Here is a 24,771-nt window from a genome sequence, read left to right as displayed (position 1 = left end):
CAACAAATAATCATTGCTTTGAGAGCGGGAAGGACAGGGTCAATGGGAAAAAAGGGGGGTGGCTTCTGAAATACTTTCAACAATAAGAAAAGACTATAAGTTTTAGAACTATAATGCAAGAGTAGTATATCATTAAACATACTGCGCAATGGAGACACCCTCAGGTTACATTAAGTTGTAGACATGCTGTATGGGTGTCCATGGTCTCACAGAGTTAGATTTTTATTTCACTTAAACAGCCTACCTCTCAGCTCTTAAGTTCCTCTAGTTTACTTATTGCTTTGAATTCTGTGGTTCCTGTCCTTACTAATTATCTTCTTTCAAATCCCTTTCTACTCATGGCATTTGTGTAGACCACAGAATCTTATGGATTCTGCCCTTCCCTTCTCTTCTACTCCACTATATACTGCTCTTGAGTTTAACATGTCCTAGAGAGAGATCTGTTCACTAGTTCAACTATCATCACTATCACATACAAAAGTTTTTGTTGGGTCAAGCTCATGCTCACACACAATCTTATAAAGAAAGAGATTACTTTTCTCTAGTTAATTAGATTCGTATTCATCAAGTGGTCACAAAAAGGCACAACAAGTACTTCTAAAAGTGAATGAAAAGTGTGGGCAGCCTATCAGATGGTAAGTGGAGACAGCTACTACATCCTTGGAGGGAAGCTCTGGATCCTTTCATAGCGTAGAAGATGCATCCTGAAAGATGCCTTTGAAAAGCCCTGTCTTCTCATTTAAAGTGTTCAGAAAGTGTTCAATGCCTGAAGAACTAAAACACACCATTTATAAACAGCACTATCAAGGCATTTGTACTGTTTATTGGTTTCTTCAATAATTGGCTATTCTTAGCTCCTGGTGGGGTGACCCCGTGAGTTCTGCCTGTAGTTTGAAGGTCTTTTCTTTACCGGCTGCTAAAAGAACAGTGAGTTTTCCTTAGAATATCTGACCATGGAGAGCCTTTAAGCAACCTGAACCACCAATTTCTATAGAATGACTTTAATTATGTTTAAATAGCCTAATTTCTGTGCTTATAAAATAAAACACCTGTTGATCAACCCAAGAGGGCAGTTTTCTTCTGACAACAAATAGGGTAGGATTGAATCAGTATATCAAGTTCACCTTAGAAAAAATCGGCTGGAATTTAAACTTCTAGTCTAAAAGAAGTATAAGGAGGGTCTGCCTTTGGATGCAGCAACTCTTCGAGAATTTTTCCATTTGGGGAATATAGTGCATATTAAAACAATATTAAAAAAAATGTAATTGTACTCATTAGACCACACAGTCTTCCCTCAGGGTAATGCAGGCTAAAAGGTTCCTGCCCATGTTCTTGGTGAAAATAGATTAGATCAGCCATTTTAAGGTGAAAACTAAAGTTCAATTTTTACGTTACAACAGAATCATGTAGAATAATGAAATTTTTAGAGCTAAAAGAAATCTCATATATATATATATAATACATACACACACACACACACACACACACACACCAAGTTTTATTTTTTTCATTTTATTTTTGAATAGAACAATATGCTAATTAGATTATTTTATTTCTCACAAAAAGTCATGGGGGTCAAATACACATAGAAATACACATAGAATTTCTCCCCTTTTCTCTACTTATAATACCTCTAACTTCCACTTCCTCTAGTCAATTCCTATTCCCATGCTAAAATTCAAGAGTCCATCATCTCTGCTAAGAACTCCTTTCATCCAGCCGATGGGGTGTCGCTCCATCCTCCTCGCTTCCAGAATATCGCTTACTTGTCTGTTATCACACATATGGGGCTGCTGTAGTATCTGTTAACAAAACTATCTTCAATGTGTCAGTGAGTTCATTCATGTTTTAGCTTATTCATCTTCAATATGCATCTCTGATAAAAAGAAGGGGCTCCATAAATGTGATTATGTTATTAACTGCTTCCCAGATGAGCAATACAAATTTATTTATTTTTAATCCTCACCCAAGGACATTTTCCTATTGATCTTCAGACAGAATGGGAGAGGGAGAGAGAGAAACATGGATGTGAAAGAGACACACCTACTGGTTGCCTCCCACACGACCCCTACTAGGGTCGGATACGAACCACAACCAAGGTGTGTGCCCTTGGCCAGAAACTCTTTAGTCTGAAGGCTGATGCTCAAACTGCTGAGCCAAACTGGCCAGGACTCATTACAACTTTTAATAGAGACAAACTCATTCACCTATATCATGAAAAATCCACAAAGTTTCTATAAATGAGGATCTCCCTTTGAAAGAATAAGACCAATCAATATATCTCACATAAGCTACTAAACAATATTCAGGAAGTAACTACTGTTGCAGATATCAGAGGCTAAAGACATGACTCAGTTACTGGGAGGAGAGGTAAAGTCGTACGAAACCAACCCGTCTCTCCAGCTCGCTGATCTTGTGAATGCTGCAGGCACTGCCGTATGTCTGGTAGGAGGTCTGCTCACTGTCAGCTCTGGTCCCACCTAGGTCAGCCATGAGGCCACCCATCTTTACAAGGTAATTCACTTTCACTGTGTTTTTTTGTTTTTTCCTCTTCCCTCTTAAATCATGGAAGCAACTATACTGAGCAGATGTGTTTTTAATGAGTCTGTACTTACAAAGATGCTCAGAGTCCCCAGATAAAAAGAAATATTAATACACTTTTCTAAGATCATTCAAGCAGTGATGTCCTTAAAAATCAGGAAAACAGACACTTCCTAATGAAGACAAGATCAAGATAATCCCAGTTTCTGGAAAAGGTAAAGAGTTTAAAGAGCAGTTCAAATGTATTAATTCAAAAGATATATATTCCTTTATCCCTGAGGAAACGTCTTGTTAAAATGCTGCTACATAAGCAATGAACCAGTACCTGTTCTAATTCCTTTCATACTTTTCCCTGAACACTTGTCATTTCCAAAATTGTGGACAAACCGACACCTGCTATAGTTCAGCAGGTATATAAATAAAGTCTTCAATTGCAGAATGTTACACTATGTTGGTCCTTCCCACTGACAACAGAAAGAAAAAAGGGGAACAGAAATCAAGGGAATGCAGATCAAGGGCATATAATGGCATTGAAGTCATGGACATGATCTGTGAGATTGGGGGGCATTTGGGATGTTTAAAAACTGAATATAAGGAAAGAAACATGCAGGGGAATAACAATGAATCCAACAATTTGACAAAGTTGGAAAAGGAAAACCACCTAACGAAAATGCTACATTTTGATGTGAATTTTGTTTTGCTTGACTTTCTTAGATCTCCAGTTAAGAAAATCTTGAAGTACACATTTGAAATGGCAGAGGAAAAAGTATAAAATTCTAAAACAGTAAAAGCAACAGTATAAAGTTAAGAAATAGACCTAGAATATTACTAAGGGGTGTGAGAATAAGCAAATCCCAAGGCATAGCTCCTAGTTAATACCTTGTTTGGTTATGCAAATCTTTAAACACTGAATTGGCCTTTTCCTGGAATTAATTCATATGACATAACATTTATAAAAAAGAAACAGTACAACATCCAAATGTCAAAGTCATTCAATTCTTAGAAGGCAAAATGTTCTTCAGAAGAAAAAAGTTTAACTGAACTCAGAAGTATTTTATCATTGACTTTGACATGAACCGTTTTTTGTTTTTGGTTAATCCTCATCTGAGGATATTTTTCCCATTGATATTTTTAGAGAGAAAGGGAGGGAAGGTTGGAGGGAGGGGAGAGAGAGACAGAAACATCTAGGTGAGAGAGGCATATGGATCGATTGCCTCTCACATGTACACTGACTGGGGCCTGGGACTGAACATACAACCCTAATATGTGCCCGTGTCTGGGAATCAAACCCATGACCCTTTGGTGCTCGGACCAGTGCTCTACCAACTGAGCTATTGGCCAGGGCAAATAAGGCTACCTTTAAATTGAAAGTGGGGTATAGAGAAACAAAGATTTTCACAACATGCCTTTAACATCTTGTGAAAGAATACATATATAGATAAAGATATAGATAATCAAACATTCAAAAAGTACTACAGGATATATGCAGAAATGTCTTTCCTCTTATCCCTGCTCTCAGAGCAAAGGCTGGCTTCATTCCCCAAGTAAAATACCATTGCCAGTTTCCATTAAATATAACCAAATCTCCTCTCTTCTCTCTTCTTCTCTCTCCTCTCTCTCTTGTCTGTCTCCCTGTCTCTGTCTCCCTCTCTGTCACACACACACACCTGTTTGCATTTAAAGCAGGATTTGAATTAATAGAAAGTTTATAAGAATGTTTACTAGGAATAAGAAAAAAATTAGTGAAATCAACAGTACATTTTTTAAGTTTTATAAAATATTTAGAAACTTTCACTATTTTATCCTCAGTTTAAATAGTGATGTTATCATAAACTACCATTTCCTTCATGAGCTACAGCATGAAATCTGTAACAAAATTTTGCATTAAAGGCATAAAGTATTTTATACAAATACATGAAACTCTGGTAACTTGCAACTCCATACCCATGCTATTGGGGTTTAAATAATCTCCTAACAATAAACAAAACATGCTTTTGTGCTGGGAGGATCTGTCTCTTCTTGGTTCCCAGCCTCCCACCTGCAGATACAGGAGTCCCTCTTTACATTAGCAAGGAAGGAAGCAGGAATTTCTAGACTCAAATGCCTTATGTGCTACTATATGGGTTGAATCTTGGGCACCACTTCTATTTGGTAAATGGGTCCCTGTCTTGTTTCTTGTGTCTGAGATTCTGTCTTCATACTGTTTCTCACACACCGAGCTTTAGATGTGAGCCCTGACTCATCCTTAACTGGGATCCTGTCCCTGCGCCCAGGTCTGGCTTTTCCCAAGGATCAGCTGTGAGCCTGTGGCTTGACGTAGCACGTGAGCCTGAATCCCTGGTGCTGGCCTCTCCTGCCTGCAGACTCTGGTTAACTTCTCAGAGGTGTAGATGGTTTGGCTGGAGTGTTGTTGATGAGTATACCTTTCTCCCCCCGCCCTACCATGTTTTACTTGAACACCTATAACTAGGTTCACTTTGGTGCGGGTAAATCAAACTTCAGGCTAATTAGATCATACCCAAATTTGTCCCAGTGAGAATGGCAAGGCATAGACTAATTTGCAAAAAGAAATGTTTACCACTTAAACTATGACCCCATCTACCCATTAGACAGAACCATCTTGAAATGAAAAAAGCCACAAAGTTAGGGTAGAGTTACCTGAGTTTTGCATTATTAGCATAGAAATTATCACTTCAGAAACAGAGCTCAAGTACTGTATTTCAAGGCAATTTTGATTTGCTTTCCTTTCGAGAGAAAGCACAGCTTGGTAAAAGGATTGTGCTGGATTCAATCTTAGCTCTGCCTTTTACTAGCTGTGTGAACTCAGGCAAATTGCTTAAGTCTCAAGCTACATCTATAAAAAAAATAATAATTAATAAAAAGAAAACATATGTTAATCTGAGGGATGAAAAGGGCACCTTCTTGGCTTTTATTGAGACTTTTTTTTTATTATTGCTTAGATTATTCAACTTCTATTAGAATTATTACTCATACTAGCTCTGAATAAATATTCATCCTTAAAAACTTCCTCCAATATAATAATATAAAATAATAATAATAATAATAATAATAATATCACCTACCTCAAAGGATTGTTAAGGCTAAAAAGGAGAACACATGAAACGTTCATAAAAGGGTGACTGGATCCAAGTACTACTTAATAAATATTAGCTGTAATGACTTAACTACATAGGAATTTTCATGTGTATTGGGCATGAAAATTAATTCTGTGCTCAGAAGTGAGGCAGGAAATGAGGAACTCCTTTATCAGAAAAGCCACATAAAAGTGACGTGGCTGGTGTGGTGAAAATAGTGAAAGCTAACTATACACCAGGCATCATAGTCAGTACTTTCTGTATATTATCTGGTTTTAATACTCCGGGAGGCGGAATTTATTATTCTCACCCCTTGAGATGAGCTGCCCATCACTAGGGAGGCAGCCGCAGCAGGGCCTGGGTCCCAAGCTCTGCCGCCGGAGCGCAGCAGCCAGATCCCTGGGCTTTGCAGCCTGGCCTGGCGCTGTACCCACCGCGCCCTCCCCCTCCAGCCTGGGAAGGGCCGTAAATAACTCCTTTCCTCCTTTTATTGCGCTTCACTGGTGAAAGGCTCTATCACAAACTGTGGTTTAGGTAGGAAAATAAACTTGGATTCAGCAAATTAACTTTCAGCATAGCTTTCAATGACTAGGGTCTCAGACTATTAAATTTGGAATTTCAGAAACACGCTCTAGCAAAGAACAACAGCTGCTGCTGGATCCCAATCCACAAAGCAACAGCAGTTGCAGCATCTGGACCAACCGCGACCAAAGCTCCATCAGTAAATAAGGTGAAAGTCCCCATGCAATCTGACCCTTCTGAATCTTCTCCCCAAGCCTGCCATGGGTGGCTCAAAGGTACCTATGCAAGAAAGGCAAATGGTTTAGTTTCCCTTAAATGTCTGTTCAGGCAGGAGGCGGTGACCTTTGCTCTCTATTGCTGGAATAGATGCTAACATTGCCAGCTGGAAGTAAATGGAGATTTTAATTGAAACACAGACAACTATCTACAATTGGGGAGTGGGGGAAAGCAAACCAGAGAGTCTTTCTAAGTTATCTAATGAGCACCCAGCATGGCTTAAATTTCTACAAATGATCCTCCATTAGCCTGGGCTTGTTTTGTAAACAAATACTAAAAAAAAAACCACACAAAAAAACCTTTCAGCTCCCACACAATTGGCACTGCCTCCCAAACCCGCTCAATTAGCTCATGTAAAATACAAAGTGTAATTCAGGATGCTGTCCATTCCTGTTACCTGGGGAAAGTGGAAAAGAAAACAATATTGCATAAGAACTGTAGTTCTTTGAAAAACATATAACAATGATTACTCGATATGATGTAATGTTAAATTATTGGTATAAATGTGGATGAGTCTCACTTCAAAGTCCTTTTCAGAGGGACTTCTTTCTCTTTAACCTGAATACTTTTAGAAATATGCTCTATTTTCTCATACCTTCTTACTCCAGAGGGAGATATTAATTACAGACGTTGCCCAACTTATCTGGTTTGATTTAGGGTTTTCTGACTTTACGATGGTGTAAAAGTAGAAATCTTACTGTGACTATTGATCTTTTCCTGGCTAGGACACTCTCATGATGCTGTATTTAGTGTGTTGCATGATTTTGTCCAACTGTTGGCTAATGTAAGTGTCCTGAGTGCATTTAAGGTAGGGTAGGCTAAGTAAGCTATGATGGTTAATGGGTGCGGTGTTTTCAACACATTTTGACTTAGGATATTTTCATCTTATGCTGGGTTTGTTGGGACATACCTTTGCTGTCAGTCAAGGAGCATCTGTAATGGTCTTCCAATTTAGTATCTCAGCACCTTGTAAAAAGGAAGGTCTTCTTCATTTAATCTGAAATGCTGGCTATCCAGCAATATAGATTACTCTACTTGTTAATGTTTGTTTAGATGGCAAGAAATGTTTTGTGATAAAAAAAAATGTCATAAGCCATCATTGCTTAGGTTAATCAGCCTTTCTAAAGGTTGCTGAGCCCTGGCCGGTTTGGCTCAGCGGTTAGAGCGTCCACCTGCGGTCAAGAGAGACCCGGGTTCGGTTCCCGCTAAGGGCATGTACCTCGGTTGCAGTTTGTCCCCGGCCCTCGTTGGTCGTGCGGGTGGCAGCCACTCGATGTGTCCCTTTCACATCGATGTTTCCATTTCTCTCTCTTCCTCCTCTCTCTCCTGCCCACTCTGTACAAAAAATGGAAAAATGTCCTCGGATGAGGATTAAAAATAAATAAATAAATAAAGGTTGCTGATGCTTTATTTTTTTCATTGTATTCGTTATTTTAAAAAGAAATTGTATGGAAGGTTAAGACGTTTGAATAAAAACAACTAATTTCTTATTACTGTTCAAATACATAAGGAAGAGGTTTTAAAATGAAGCTAATGGACAATGGGAGAAGAGAACAAAGCCACACTTGGAGTGTTACATTAGCAAGAAGAAGAACAACTGACCTTTCTCCTTTGTTATCAAGGTAACTTTTATTAAGCGCCCATGAAATCACAATGCAATGCTGTTGAGCAAAATCCTCACAAGAAAGGGAAATATATTGTTGAATTTTTAAAAATCTATTCTTCAACTTTGCCTAAAGCTGATGGCCTTAAACTTTTATTTTTTTTCTTTCCAGATGAAGAATGGAACAGAGCAGAACTGGATTTATCCAACAAAGGGCCCTTACTTAAAAAAAAAAAAAGCTGAGAAAATTGCTGCACTCTCTAAAATGAGTTCTGGTATTTTCTGTGTAGACTGTGTAGCGAAGGAACAGCATCACTCATTGGCAAGAAACCCATGTAGGTGCACGGCCAGGCCCAGGTGATGTTTATTCTAAGGAATCTTAATGTCTTGGCCTGTTGAAGAGCTTGGCACAAATAAACTCAGTTGAATATTTACCACAGTTAGTGAACCTGAGGATAAAGAAACACCACGAGCTACCCAGCATCACATCTCTCATTCCCCACTGGAGGCAAGCCAAGAGCACACCACGCTATGTTTATCACTACAGTTCCAATAACTCGAAGCAATGGCGATGTGAACTGCCTTTACAAATTACACATTTTAAATGGGGATTTAAGGTTGCTAAGAAAGCAACCACAAAAAATCAATAGCTATTTAATAAACATTATATAAATGTATAATAAATAAATATGCACATCTTTATATAATGTAGATGTCTTTGTTTTTTAATGTTTTTTATTGATTTTTTTTTTAGAGAGAGGGGAGAGGGAGATAGAAACATCAATGAGTGAGAGAGAGAAGCATCAACATCAATTGGTTGCCTCCTGCACTCCCTCTACCGGGGATCACACCCGCAACCTGGGCATGTGCCCTACCATGTAATGTTGGGGAAAACTTTACGCAAAATATTTGAAACAGGAATTGAACATTTTATAAAATATAACAACATAAGAAATTTAACAATCTCAAATACAAATTTGCTTTTGAAATTGGGATGTGTCACCATCATGAGAAAATTTCAGTGAGATCACCAATTTAATAAGCTGAGAATAGACTGATTTTTCCACTTTGTTCCAGAAATAAAACTACCCGTCCCTCTGCATTCCCCCTCCACAGCTTCCCTCACATTTCCACATCCTTCTCAATGCCCACGTGTTCCTAACTTTCCAGACCATTTACATCCTCTCTTCTCACGAAGTCACTACTTTCATCATGAAATGATTTCACTCTCCTCTAACATTTCACCTGTACTTTCACAGTTATTTACCCTCTTGTCCAATTGGTGCCGTGGGAGTCAGCTCCTATGGACCAGAATTCAAGTACTGTGATGATGACAAGGACGAAGAGCAGGGCAGAAGACAAATATATTAAATACACATGTTTTGCCTTGTGTATATTTTCAAAACTATAATTATCACACTTATTTTGAAAAGAGAAGACATAGAACCCAAGAGTTTAAGAATCAGCCTCTGTCACTTGAATTAAAATACTCTATATTTAAAACCCAGTCAACTGATTCCAGAGCCTGAGTTGGCTATGTGGCCTTAAAAAAAAATAAAATAAAACTTGAAACAATATCACAAAAAAAAGCAGACCCTTCCCCAACTGTGGAAAATGAATGAGTGAATGAAATAAAGCATGTAGAGACTTCACTAGGCACCAAGACTCTACATGGGGGGGAGAGGGGGTCCTAATTTAGAAGCACAAAGAGAAAAAAAAAGCTCAAAAAATTAAGAAAGCACCTATATACTTTGGGAATGTTTTATGCAACTTAAAAGCTTATAACTGATATTACTTAAAATTGGAGCCTCAACTCTTTCCGTTTCAGAGTCAATCCAGAGTCTGCGCACTAGAGACAAGCCTACTCTGCCACTGCCCAGAGGGTGTGCCTGTTGGTACGAGATCGGGAGCCCGCCAGGCCCAACAAGACCCTAAGGAGATACTTTGCTTAGGAAAACATTCTGGGGCACTGGGGTGAGTGTGGGGAGTCGTGACCTAATGATAACTGGACAAAGTTGGTAGATCTCAGGCTACTTTTAAAAAAACGACATTAAGAATGTTGGGGTTTTTTTTTTTTTTTTTGGTATCTTCCTCTATTTCTTTTTATTTCCTTAAATATCTATTTTTCCTTAAATAATTATTTCATTTGTGGATTCATTTTAAGTACTTCCTTCCTGTTCTTTAACACAAATCATGATGTATCAGATCATGCACATCTTCCGAACGATGCTGTCATAATTTTGAAGGGCTTCTACTTGCATTATAAATAAAGACCATCAACTCGGTTACGGTAATAGTCCAAAGTCATATTAACAAAATGTTACAAAGCAGGGGAAAATTATCCCCAGAAAGTAGGAACTACCTTACTGGGATTGAATTCCATTTTATATTTTATATGCATTTTATATTTATAAACTATTAAACATAGGAGTTAAGAGTTGCAATTTATTTTATTTTTCAAAAGTTATTTGAATAAACTTTCATAAGAAAGCACATATTTGCTATTACAGTTTTACTTCAATGTCCTCAGAGATCAGGATTTTTTTCCCCAATGAGGCAAAAATTTAGAATAACTTTAAATGCTTTTTTTCCTTAAAATAATTTTTTTGATTTTTTCTTAAAATAATTTTATTGATTATTTTTTTAGACAAAGAGGAAGAGAGACAAACATCAATATGAGGGAGAAACATTGATTGACTGTCTCCTGCACACCCCCTACTAGGGATCAAGCCTGCAACCCAGGCATGTGCCCTGACCAGGAATCGAACCTGGACCTCTCAGTCCATGGGACGATGCTCAATCCACTGAGCCACACCAGCTGGGTGTAATTTTAAATGCTTAACACTTTAAGTTAAATTATTCAAGTTTTCTACAATAAGCATATGTTATTTTAGGATCAGAAAAATGTCATTGAAAATGTTATTTGGCTTTAAAAAATATCATTTGAGCCAAGAAAAAAAGAAGAAATTAAAAGTTATTTTCTAGATTATGAAAAATAACTGTCTATTAAATCCTATAAACCAGAAAATAAGAGAAAAAAAAAAAAGAAAATCATTTTGTAGTTCATTTTGTAGTTCACAAATATAAAAATTCCAATAAAGTATAATTTTCATCTGCAAAAGATCAAGTGAGTTATGGCCCTGGGATAAAATTCACTGTCAAAATCAGAAGGAAAAGAGAGACTTGCTTTATGTATAAAAAGCACTGTTTAATAATCAAGAGGTGCTTGAATTCTATCTTACACAGTGGGGACGTTTATATTACCAGATCATAAACTCACCTTAACATGACAGAACAAAGATTTTAAAATCTGTCATCTTTCTGTGCCTCAAGTCTGTGTCCTGATTACTGACCTGTCAACTCCACTTAACCAGAGATACTCAAGTGTATCCCCGAGCACAGCCCAGAAGATGACCTGCTTCAGAAATGTCAGATGCTTAAGCAAAATGAAGATTGTGGAGTCCCATCCAGAACAAATAATCAAAATCTACAGGATTTAAGTCCAGGAACCGACATGCTGACTGGTTTTCCAGGTGACTCATGTGCATCTTAACCACTCCTTTTTTTTTTTTTTTTAATCCTCACCCGAGGATAATTTTCTATTTATCATTAGATAGAGAGAGGGAGAGAGGGAGGGAGAGAGAGAATATCAACATGAGAGGAACACATCAACTGGTTGCCTCCCACATGACCCTGACCAGGGGCAGGGATGAGCTGCAACCGAAGTACGTGCCCTTGACTGGAATCAAACCCACGACTCATTGGTCTGAAGGCCGATGCTCTAACTGCTGAGCCAAACCGGCCAGGGCCATCTTAGCCACTCTTTATTCATGTGCACATGCACTTGTGGCACAGGTGTGCATGTACATGTATGTGATATACAGGAGAACACATCCTGTTTGTTGGGATAAGGGCTTCTACTTGCCCTCTAAATAAAGACCATCTTTGTCCTGGAAACTTAAAATTGGTTCCTTTAAATCCACTGGGGCAAATGCTGCTGAAGTCTAATGTGACTCCCAGCTTCATGGACCCTAAGAGTTAATAGACAACTAGCATTCAAAGCTTCCTATTTTATTCTGTTGTATTTATTACAGGACCTTAAGTAATCCATCTGACCAGTCTGTGCCCTTGGGTCTGTGCAGGTCGCTGCCATAGTCAGACAACAATGCAGCAGTATTAAATATGCTCCATATTAAGTGAGCTGGAGGAAGATAAAATAGAAATAGGAGACCCAATCCCAATAGTTAATGAGCTTAGACTTCAACAGAGAGTATGCAATAGATCATACTTTTTTATTAAAGAATGCTATTAAAAGAACACTAAATAAGTGAAAATGATAAGGTGTCAGCTACATAGGCATTGAGCAGAACGAGACAGGAGGGCTGAGAAAACCTAGACCTGTAATGACCACAGCACTATTCTTCCAAAAGAAGAAAAATATGCAAAGGTATTTTCAAAAATAAAATAAAAATATGTGGAGAAGGACAACTTCTTCCAACATGGGAAGGCCTGAGAGGACCAATTCCCTATTATCTTACTTCAAAAGTTTGCTTTTCATTTTTGTGGTTGTTTGGATTCAATCATACAGTAGGTAGGGAGGAAACAATGTGAAGATCATGTCCTGCTGTATACAGTCATTCCAAGGATAATATTTGTCCACTGAATAAATACAATAAGCCTTCAAAGCATAATAAATGGAAAATTCTGAAATTTGTACTGAGTGATTTTTAAAAATTTCTCTGAGTTCTGTGAAACATGCAGGCTTATTAGCTGGTCACTGACTACGTCCACAGTCGGGGTCAGGATTTTCTTCCAGGCTAATGGGCTGCTCGGAAGCATATGGAATTAATTACTTAGGCAAGCTATCTCTACCTGTGGATTTGTGAAAATGCCAAACTCCAAGAGCTCATTTCGGTATTGTCATTCAACCAAAACCACTGGGTGACTGCAAAGTGATGAAGACATGTTATTTGTGATGCACTTGAAATATACATTCTTCATTTTCTTCTGAATCTTGCCAAAGTTTGTGTTTGAATAGTCTGCTTGTCTTGGTGTCCCTGTAGCTTCTAAATAAGGATTTAACATTTTGAATCACAACAGGGAGATCTCTATATGAAGACTTGTTTTAACAGGCCCATTCATGTTAATAAACCAGAGATGTCACTGTCAGCAAAACAATAATAAAAATTTGGATGGAAGCAGACACTAAGCAGCCTTGATCTGAGTTTAAAATCCTTGTAAGTTTTTGTTCCTCTTTGCAATTTGAAAATGTGCTGTGTGTAACTGACTATTGTTGAATACGAATACACAAAAGGTAAGAGCACCTCTGCCTGTTGACATTGTTCTGTATCTAGAATGAATTAACTACCTGGAAATCCTCAGTCCTGTATATGCTCCAGTCAGTTCTCTGTTTTTCAAAACTTTTTATTACAACATTGAAAAACCATACAAAAATGAGAATATAATAATAAGCTCCAGTTGGAATCATCAACCAGCTTTGACCATGATCACCTTTCTGCCCATCTTGTTCCTTCTATCTGCCCACCTCAGGGACTCCATCAGAACAAAGATGCCTTTGCAGATAAAGGTTCCCCTCCATTATTTTCTTTTGAATCTTGAAAAAGCATGTAAGCACTTTTCTTATGCTTTTTACCATGTTTTTTTTTTGTTTGTTTGTTTGTTTCTGTAGAGGAAGACTGGGAGATTTTATTCCAATTTCTTATCCAGAAGAAAGACCAAGACTCCCCTGATCAAAACCCCCACTAGAGAGTGAGTGACTTACGCTGTTTCCCACCACACGTTACACCTACCTGGAGATCATGGTTCTCTACTACCTTGCTGCACACCATGCAAATGAACCAGTCCACACTGAGCTACTGGGTTCTCAGATCTAAAGACAAAAATGCTTCCACTAATCTCTAATTCACATCACCATTAATTATGTTTCTTAATTTCCAATAAAATAAGAAAAACCAGTTTTCTCTATACAGTGGCAGACCAATTTCACTGAAATAAAATTTCTCCCGTAATTTACCCATACTCATTCAAAGGATTAGTTAGCCACTGTCAGGGAACATACTTGTCTGCTCATTTACATTCAAGACCAAGAAACCTTCTGGTAAGGCTGGTTTCAGTGTCTGATAGAGCAATACTTAAAAGAAATTGGCTTGTCTGTGGAACAGCTGCTCAGCGAAGCCACCATGCAAGGGAATTGGTGATAATAAGATGATAACATTACAACCACAATGGGAGCATAATGTGTTTTAAGTTACTTTGAGGTGTGTGACAGGGGTCTAAAAATTAGAAAAAGATCAGCAGTCTCTCGCTGAAAACATGAAGCTGCTGATCAGCCATGTGCGCCCTCACTTTCGAAAGCTCTGTCGAGAGGGAGAGGAGAGAACAATATGCCCTGTACGAAAGTCCGAGTCCCTGTGCAATGCATTTAAAGAATACCGAACCATGGGCCATATATTCCAACGTTGTGCAAATGCAAGGTTTATTTGTGGTTTATAAATCTGTTCACTAGTTCTGCCAAAGCCAAATCCCTGGTTAGCTGATCCTTATTTTTCAAAGGTGTGTCCTTTGGGAGAAATGGCAGATTACTTTCCAATGCCAGTGAGACTGCTTCTCTAATTTCTAAATCCCAAATCAGCACATTCTGATTTGCAGAGGAGTGTCCTTCAGATGAAATACATGTCATTGAGGCAGTGGCCTAGCAAACTTAAAAGGCTGTATTCAGCTAATTGCTTCCTATAATGATTAACATTGTAACACGTATGAATTACAGTTAACTTGTTACTTTGTACAATGATGAAGGGGACTAATAGCATAAAAAAGGAAATATCACAACTTACTCTTGAATCTCATTATGGAAGTAGAGATTGTGTGTGTGTGTGTGTGTGTGTGTGTGTGTGTGTGTGTGTGTGTGTTTGTCCGTGTGCTAGGATATAAGAGGTAGTAGTTGAACAGCTGTATCTACTTAACTGCCTTATTTAGAAAATATTTATTGCTCTTGAGTTCCTAGAGAATCTACCCCGCTCCCTCCTCCTAAAAAATAGCAAATGGAACATAAGCATTGCTTGGGAAATAACAAGAGATGTCAGCTGAGGACTATGGTAGATTAGCACATAGAGATATTTACACCTTCCTCCACCTCAGCCTCCATGGGAGTCACAGACTCCTCCATCCCACTGCTGTGGGTAATGACCATGAAATTTGCCTTGCCCAGTAGAACCTCGGAAGACTATGCCAATTTCAGTTTAGGCTTTGAGAGGCATCATGTCTCCACAGGTGTAACTTAGTCTCCAAACTGCACCATGAGATCATGCCCAAGACAGAGTACCGCTCCAAAAGAAGAAGAGACCTCTAGAGCAGAATAGATCAAATCTATACTTAAGAACCAAGCTTAGCTGAACACAGCCCAAAACAGCCAAACTCGAGCCAACCCAAAGATGCATTAAGGAAAAATAAATGCTTCTTCTTAATGCCCTGAAATTGTGTAGCTGTTTGTTACAAAACAATATCAGAAACAAAGCCAAAAGAGTTTTTAAAGAATATCTACATAAAAGATAAATGCTAAATGTCAACAAAGTAACAGTGTTTGGAAAAAGTCACTAGTACATATGTGTACATGTCCCAGAGACTGTGAACATGCATACAAAATCTCTGGGGCCCCGTCTCCTCCTGCGACTTCTGCTGTCACAACCTAAGTCATTCTTTAAGGATCCTGTCTGCCCCTCTTCTGAAAGTCTTCTCTAGCGCCTCTAAATAACAGACTCCACTCCTTCCTTTCTGTTTCTAGTTCATGAGATAGTCAATCCTTCTTCTGTGTTCATTTTATGCTTAGGTCTCCCCAGTGAGGCAAACTCTGACAGACTGTGACCATATTTTTGACATTATTAGTCATTTTTTATCTACTACACACTTGGTTAATTGCCTTCTATATAGTAGGTTCTGAATAAATATTTCCAAATTGAAATAACTCTCTCTCTCTCTCTCTCTCTCTCTCTCTCTCTCTCTCTCTCACACACACACACACACACACAACACACACATACGCACATTCATCATCCATGTGACAGGAAATATAGAAGATTCTACCACCATATGGGAAACTATTTAGGTTTTCTTGGGTTTCAAATAAGTGTAGTCTCTGAGAAAATTAGACCATATTTTAAAGATATCATTCTATTATTGTTGTCTCTGTTGTATATAGATGAAAAATGATATTGTAAAAGAAAACACAGCAGATATGCTATGTAAAAATATTATGGTGTTGTGTATAACTGATTTCTGCATTCAGTAGAATAAGAATTCTGAGGGTGTTACTGTAGAATAAGTTCTTCAGAAAGATGGAAATTACTGCTAAACTTTTTTAAATTTTATTTTGCTTTTAAAAATGTACTTGCTGCCAAAGTCTCCAGATGAATGTATATCATTAAAATACATAAATAAAATCCAAGAAGGAGAGAAAAATAATAAGAACAAGAACACACTAAACAAAAAAAACCTTTCATATTGAGTTTCAAATGTGAATAAATTTCAGCTCAAATAAATCTGAAGAAGAAAACAGAAAACAAAATATCCCATCAACTAACTTTTGCTGTCCCTGAATAATTCATATCCCATACACATCCCTAAAGAATAGGACGTAGATGCCTACACCAAGGTAGAGGCTACCAGGCTTTGGGAAATATGGAGAATAAACAATATGCCTTTATTGGCTCAATAACATGTTCTTTTTCACAAAACATTCATTTCCTTTTTAATTTAGGACAACTTCCAACTGAATACCGTTCTACTTTTACCAAAAATGTGGTTAGACTCTTCACCCACCAACTTCACTATTGCCGTGTTAAAGAAATAGCAGTAATTTTTTAGCCAGTGTCCACTCAAACCAAATAAAAGCTTAGTTAGAATTTTGACCAAATATTGACTTCCTATTACGTTACTACTTATAAATCTGATGTAATCCAGAGTATTAGGTTACAGTCTTGGTTTCATCAATTTGGTGGAAACTTGGCAAGTCACTGACCCTCTCTAAACTCCAGTCCCTTGGAGCCTGGGCTCTATTTAGGTGGGTGGGTATCTTTTTTAAGGATTAAAAAACAAAAAATAAACTCCCACTTTTTCTGAAAGACATTTCCACCTCCTCCCTACAATAATAAGAAATAGAGGAGCAGAGGCTGCTTCTTACAAAATCTCAGCACATTCCAGGCCTGGAAAGGACTCAGAAGCTGGCTGGCAGCGGGGTCTGAGAGCAAGGACACGGGAGCTCAGCCTGCAGGGGAGACTGACTCAGCCACTGACGGTGGGCGCCTCTGCGGGGCTGCTCACCTGGGAAACAGGCAACATCTGTGAAGGGCAAGGTCTGGGCCAGGTGTTGTCTATTATTACAATTACTACGATCAGTGTTTGATTACTCTGTGTTTTCCTAGGTTCCTAACAAATCAGCCACTGAAATGTAGGACCGCCGTTGGGATTTAGGCACAAAGGCCAATTTGACAGGTCAGACAGTCACAAGACGCAAAAATGCCAGGCAGGTGAAGAAGTGCATGAAGACGTCCCTTCCTTTTTCTGTACTTATAGATGATTTGCTTATTTGTTTCATGTGCTTCTGGCTGCCTGGGCATTGGGCAGAGGTGAGAAAGGTAAGTATGGGAGTGATGTTATGAACCGGGCTGGGTGTTCATCCATACTGGGTGTGACAGAAAAGCAAGCAAATTGAAAGCATCTCTGTATAATTCCGAGGGGACCTTTGCAGCAGTCAGACCCTGGCCAACAAGGCGAGGCACCTGCAGGAATGTATAGTGCAAACCTAGAGGTGCAGATTTGGCCAGAGAAAGGAGAAGGGGGAAAAAAAAAAAAAACCTTGTGGGACACAGGGAAAATAACCAGTGTCAAAAATATAAACCTTTATTTTATCTATATGCATCATAACATTTCAATTCTCCATCAAAAAGAAAAAAAAGCTACTGCGTAATAAGCAAATTCTCTGCCAAAGAATGAAAATTTCTGCAATTGATATTATATACTTTTTCAACTCACTGTCTTCAGATACAATTTTTTTTTTTTTCAATTTATTTCTGCTCAGCTGCATAATTTAGCCTAATGGGTGTATGGAGCAAAGCTCGGCCATTTAGGAAAGTAGAAAATAGTTCCTATTAATTCAGGTTTAGGTTCCAAACACCCAATAAATATTTATATTTTATACAGTGTTATCTTCTAAATATGACCAGAGATATTAATAGAAACTGGGAAAGAATATGACAACAAATAAAATGCTGTTATGTTAAATGTTTTGGAATTTCAAATTTTAAAAGTCACCTCTATCATAAAATGAAAAGGTAATAGAATCAAAACATTCCCACACTAATGAAGAAAGCAACAACTGTAGACTAATTATTAACAGACATAGAATCTGGCCTCTCATTATAATTTGGACTGAATCACATACATCAGATATAATTTAAAATGTTGTACTTAATGAAAATATGAAGAAAAGCAGTCACCTCTTTATATAATATAGTTGTCATTCATATCATTTAAAAAAACAAACAAACAACCATATAGTTAATAAAGACATGCAAAATCCAGATGACAATCAAGATCCCTAGAAAAATGGGACCTGAGGCAGAAATGCAAAAGGGACACTTTGGATCAAGAGACCCCAGCAATAATGCAAAATGACTCACAGAATAGAAATGACATATGACTATCCTCTTAGCCCTAGAGGGTAATCCTGCAAAGTTACCTTTCGGGAAAATAAAATGCACACCGATTTAGAGACCATTGGTTTTATCTGGGAAAATAAGACCATAACTGACCCTACCTAGTTCTGTGCTTATACCAACTGATACTCATCAATACATGCCATGGGGAATGTTTTTTAAAAAAAAGGGCCAAGGGGCAAAATGGAAAGCTACCCATGCGAATGTACCACTGTTCCTGAAAGGTGACTTCGCTACATCACTTTCCAGGCATAAGAAGATAAGTCCTACAATTGCACACTGACCTTCATGAAATTGGCAAACGGAAGGGCAGAAATTATAATGGTGACTTTTAAATTTAAATGTTTTTATAATTATTATTATTTTTTTTTTACTGAGCTCTTCAGAAGCTTAGTTTACCAGAATCACATTTAGATTTAATACAAAAATTTTTTAAAGTCTGGCTGAGAGCTTCCTTGAAAAAAATCTTAATTTCTCTCCCAGTCCAGGCTAATGCAGTTGCAATGAAATGCACTGTTATAAAGAATTCATCACCCTCTATGTCAGATCTAATCTTAGCAAAAGTCAATGTCCTGTCAAACAGATTGACATAATACCCCCAAGTACATTAGCATAATTTAAACACACCTGTAAAAAGAGAGGGAGAGAGAGGGGGGGAGGGAGTGAGGGAGGGAGGGAAGCAAGAAGGGAGGAAAGAGGAAGTGAGGAGGGAGGGAAGGAGGGAGATTTCCTTCATAAGATAAAGAGATGCGGGATTTAGAATAGTAAATTCCAATATATTAATAGTCATTGATATGAGAATACAAGTATCTGGCTCAGTCTTGTTAAATACCGTTACTCATTAAAAAAAAATCAACTTTCCATAAAGCTGCCTTATACATAATATTTTTATTAAAAGGAATATATATTATGTACTGTGAATACTGCCCTAGAACTAGTTAAACCTAATTTTAGAGTACCATTTTATAAAAGCACTTGAGTTGTTTTCCAAAGATACAGGTAGAAGTCCGCAGCTGCAGATCCCTCTCACCTGCTTTCGGTAACAAAAGAGACAGTGTCTCCATTCCCCTCACTGTGAAGTGATGCATTATAGTTCCCCAAACACAGAGCCGCTGCAGGGGCTCCTGAATGAATGTCCCTGGATTGGTGGTCTGTCAATCACGGGTAACTCTCAAATACTCCCTAGCTGCATTCAAAGGAACAACATTCACAACATCACTTCAAAACACGAAATTATTTTCATAGACATCCAAATAATAAAGTTGAACACAGAAGGAGAGGCAGAGGAAGAATGTGAAGATGTTGAAAAATACTTGCAGGAAATAGAAGTCCCATTCGGTTACATGGAAAACTTCGCATGGTCTTGAGTACTGAAAACACCACTGGGTAGACCTGCCTTTTAAAACATGGAGGACTGATTTGAAAGAAATCGGTGTTGTTATACTCATTTAAAGCAGCAATGAAGCAGAACATTTTACACTTACAGAGGAAAGCAAAAAAGAGAAAGACAAACTTTGGAGCCTTTTCTACACTGGCTGTTGTGAGATCACTGGAGAGCATGAAGAGAATGAGTGGCAGTTCTGTTGCCTCAGGCAACCTAACGTGACGGAGGCACAAGGAAGGCGCGCCATGCGTGCAGTCTGGTGTACAATGAGTCAGTTCCATTCATTTCTTAGAGCACTAAAGCCTGCACACCACTTAAGAATATGAACTTGATCCTTATCAATTCAGTTTAGAAAAATCAGATTGCTTTGAAAAGTTTTTTCTGAGGCTCTGATGAGAAAAGTCAATGCTGAAATCCTAGTAATAATTACTTTCACACTTTGCACTCTCTACTCCAAAAGGTTTATTTTACAAATAGAATTTAGAAGTCGGTGGCATATGATCAGGAAAGCATTAGAGGGTTCAAACCTCATGCAAAAAGCACTGCCACTGTGACGTGGCTACATTACAGGTTATCGGGAGGGCGGACTCCAAAATAAAGGAGACCAGGTCACTGGCACTTAACACATGCCTGTCTTCTTCAAAGGGCGGTTACATTTCAAATACTTTCATATGGCATTTAATCATTTTAAAGAAAAACCCCCAGGGTGAAAACTGAAGACAAGCTACGGTATGACAAAACCTGAACCAGAAACACTATAATGAAAAACGGAGCTTAAATATTTCCGAGTGAGTCTCACAGGCAAACTGCAGATGCAAAACAGCTCTATAACTCGGGTTTTTCCTAGATGTGACTACCAAAATGGTCAAGAAACCTCATGCTTAAAAAAAAAAAAAAAAAAAGTTATAAGTCTAAGAGCAAAAGAAAAGTTCCTGCTTAAAAACACAAATGTTTTCCACATAAGACCAAGGGTCTCAAAAAAGCACCCCAGAACAGCGTGCAGCGGAAACTGTTTCTCCTACCGTCGAATTTCTTGTGCCTGGACACGAACGTGGTGCGCACAAAATGACTCGTCTCTTCCACGAGGTTTTCAAACTCCAGTTTGCTCTGCTGGCTTAACTTGTCTTCCATTTCTGTGGTGCAGCATGTGTATTCTTGAGGACAGACCCTTAAGTGTTCCCCTGCAAGGAGAAGATAAATGTCAGTAGGAAATGATAAAGACTTCTAGGAATCCGCTTTCCTAACACTTCCCTTATCCCGGGATGTTTGTTCCATCAATCCCTCCAGCCATCCCCATGAACTTTAGCTGCGCCTTAGTGTACATAGCATGTCAAACATTCTGGACTTTCATTGAACTAAATGGTACAAATGTCTGTGTTCCCCCACCCATAATGCGCACGTGGAAATCCCAGTGGTTAGACCATGAATGAGATTAGAACCTTATATAAAAGATCCCAAAGAGCTAATTAATTCATCCCTTCTTCCAGTGTAAAGATGACATTTGTCAACTAGGGAGCAGGCTGTCACTGGACACTCAATCTGCCAATATCATGACCTTGGAATTCCCAGCCTCCCAACGTGTGAGAAATGAATGTGTGTTTATTCAGCCACCCAGTTCATGGTATTTCTATCAAAGAAGCCCAAACGGACCAGGACATCTGACATTTAGTTCCTGTCATGTAAAGACCACAGAAGACCACGGCGATGTTCTGCTTTTATTTGAAATGTACCAAGGAACACCCAGTGAAAAAAGATGCAAGATGCAATACAGTTATAAGATAGCGTCTCTGGAAGCCTAAAGTAAAGCAAAAGAGAGTCAGCCCCATCACCATAGTCTCAGACAGCAAGGGCAATAAAACATGGGAAGTGTTGCGGGGTCTTCTCTCTGCCTGCCCATCTGCCAGGATGCGTCAGCTTTTCTCTGGGCGAAAGTGTGTTTTTAATGGCAGGTCCAAAGTGCCACACATTCCCTCAGTTGACATTTCCTGTCAGAGAGAAAATGTTCGCCTACAAGGAGGCAGGCATGGGTGGTTTAATTAATGCTTATATTATATATAAAGGTGAAGTAAAAGGTCATGAACGTCTTGTAGTCTATTCAACAGGTTTATCTCTGGATATACCAAGCCACTTGTTTTGACAATGTTGCTTTCTTCAGTGCTGTTTTCAAGTAGGTGCCACATCTTGGCTTCATGAGATTAACATGGTCTGAAATGAAAATGTGAGTTTCCAACTGATGCAGCTCCTTTAGTGTCGAAAATGTTTAGCAGAGCCCGGAGAGGGAAGAATAATCCGCCCAGGGTTTTGCTAAGTAAAACCAACAAATTGCCCCTTCAATCAAAGTCACTATAGGTCATTTGAAAACCACATGTACTTGATGTGGTGAATAAAATCCACTTATAATGTTTAACAACACTTATATAATATTATGTCCTGTGACCTTGGGTGACGTATAGGGTGTCTCATGATTCCTCATATAGTTTGATGCTTTAAAGCAACCTCAGAATTAAAAAATGATCACAGTGTGTATTAATGTTAGATTTTTATATAAATCTTGGAACAAAAGGAAACTGTAAAATATCATATGTATATTTTTAAAAAGGAAATGAAAATACATTGGTACTTGAGAATGTTAAACATCAAATTCAAGATAACAGTTTCCTTGCAGGGGGAATTAGGATTTGAGAGAAATACTCAAATACTTTTATTATTTTTTAAATATGTTTTTTATTGATTTTTTTAGAGAGAGAGATAGAAACATCCATCTGAGAGACAAACATCTATCAGCTGCCTTCTGCACACCCCCTACTGGGGATGGAGCCCCCAACCTGGCATGTGTCCTGACTGAGAATCGAATCTGGGCCTCTCAGTCCATGGGACAATGCTCAATCCACTGAGCCACACTGGCCAGGCTCAAATACTTTTATATATGATCTTTTATTTCTTAAGTTGTTCGATGGATACATGATGATTATTATATTATTATCTTTACTTTTTTTGTACATTTAAAATATTTTGTAATAAACACTTGGAAATGTGCCAGCAAAATGCAGTGGCTACTACAGTTGTGCTAGAGAGAACAGAGGGTAGATACTTAAAAAGAAAAGCAAACTGCCCTTGACATTCAGAAGGCAGCCTGGCACTCACTGCTGGGTCATGACAGTCCATTACATCTAAACTCACAGAATACCAGCCTCAGTCAAGATTACTCTGGGGCCATGATAAAATGCAACAGAACAAGACCATTGCAAAATTATAGCTAACCACAGACAAAAACAAGGTCACTGTGCCATCCAAAAAGTACCGAACACCTCCTCTCTTGGGCAAAATGAATGCCTGCTACTTCTTTACAGTTTGATCTCATACTAGTCGCCCTCCTTGTTGATCAGATTCGTTGAAATACCTATTATAGAATTACCTCTGCTTTCAGACAGCATCCGGTGTAGTTTGAAGCCCTGCTTCTTTGAACCCTCCTACATATCACCCAAAAAATCCAAATCCTATAATGGACTCCTTTGAAGTCCCTCTTGTTGAGAAACCCCACGGTTTGGCATATTCTCGCTTACTGCAGTGAGTGGTAACTCAGGGGGTTCAACTACAGATGTGTTTCTGAGAGGTTCTGATTTGAAAGTACTGATTCATCAAAATGGGGATAGATAGAACAACATGATTTTTTTTTTTTAAATCCTCACCTGAGGATATTTTCCCATGTATTTTTAGACAGAGTGGGAGGGAGAGATAGAGATAGAGAGAGAGAAACATCGATGTGAGAGAGACATATCAATTGGTTGCCTCCCACCCGACCCCAACCAGGGCTGGGGACTGAACCACAAATGAGGTACATGGCCTTGATGGGAATCGAACCTATGACTCTTTGGTCTGTGGGCCAACACTCTAACTGCTGAGCCAAACGGGCCAGGGCAAACAACATACATTTTGAAAAATTTTCCCCGAGTGATTCTGATGCCTCCCATTGAGAAGCATAGTTCTAAAGATTAAGATACTGGGAAGGAATAAGTAGGGCTTGATCAAAAGCAAATGGTTCACAAATCACTGGTTTTCTTTTTATAAAATATCAAGTCTAACCAAGAAGGACAAAACTGTATCCAGAGTGAACGGATGTTTAGTATTGACAACTTTGCAGAGCATTCCTTTCCTGACCTGTTTATAAACTGTTTTGGTAAATCCCCCTAGTCTATTTCTAACTTCTCCCTGTTCCATTTCCTACTCTGTAATGTAGAAATGAAATGTGCATTTCTTAAGACTTAGTACATCAGGACTGCATTCTACTTCTGAATCATTACAACTGCGTCTACAACAAAATGCACAGAGCTTTTGGTTAAAAAAAAAACAAAAAACACAAAAAAACAACCAAAAGAAAATAAAAATTTTATAACCCAAGGGAAACAGTTGTATTTTGGAATATTTGTGGAAGAAACCTCATGGATCTACATTCATAAAATTAGATTGGATTGGAGACATATCTCTAATCAGCCAAAGAAAATCACTAATTTATGTTGTGATAAATAAAAAACCAAAAGATATTTCTTAATGAGACAGCTTTAAACCAAAATTATTTCGTGCATGCGTGCGTGTGTAAGGTAAGGGAGGTACATGGAAGAG

The 24,771-nt window shown here is 38.3% G+C and overlaps 1 protein-coding gene across 2 annotated transcripts in view; it reads right to left on the bottom strand.

The window, feature by feature from the left end:
• GPC6 (glypican 6) overlaps positions 1-24,771 on the bottom strand; it is a 1,055,524-nt gene that overhangs the window by 765,880 nt on the left and 264,873 nt on the right. For both annotated transcript variants that reach the window (XM_036250295.1, XM_036250296.1), the window contains exon 2: positions 21,174-21,332. In XM_036250295.1, coding sequence (XP_036106188.1) covers positions 21,174-21,332 — 159 coding nt within the window. The remainder of the gene's footprint in view (positions 1-21,173; positions 21,333-24,771) is intronic.

Source organism: Molossus molossus, unplaced genomic scaffold (assembly GCF_014108415.1).
Source record: "Molossus molossus isolate mMolMol1 unplaced genomic scaffold, mMolMol1.p scaffold_m16_p_9, whole genome shotgun sequence".
Lineage (NCBI taxonomy): Eukaryota > Metazoa > Chordata > Mammalia > Chiroptera > Molossidae > Molossus > Molossus molossus.
This window is presented reverse-complemented; position numbering and strand designations above follow the sequence as displayed.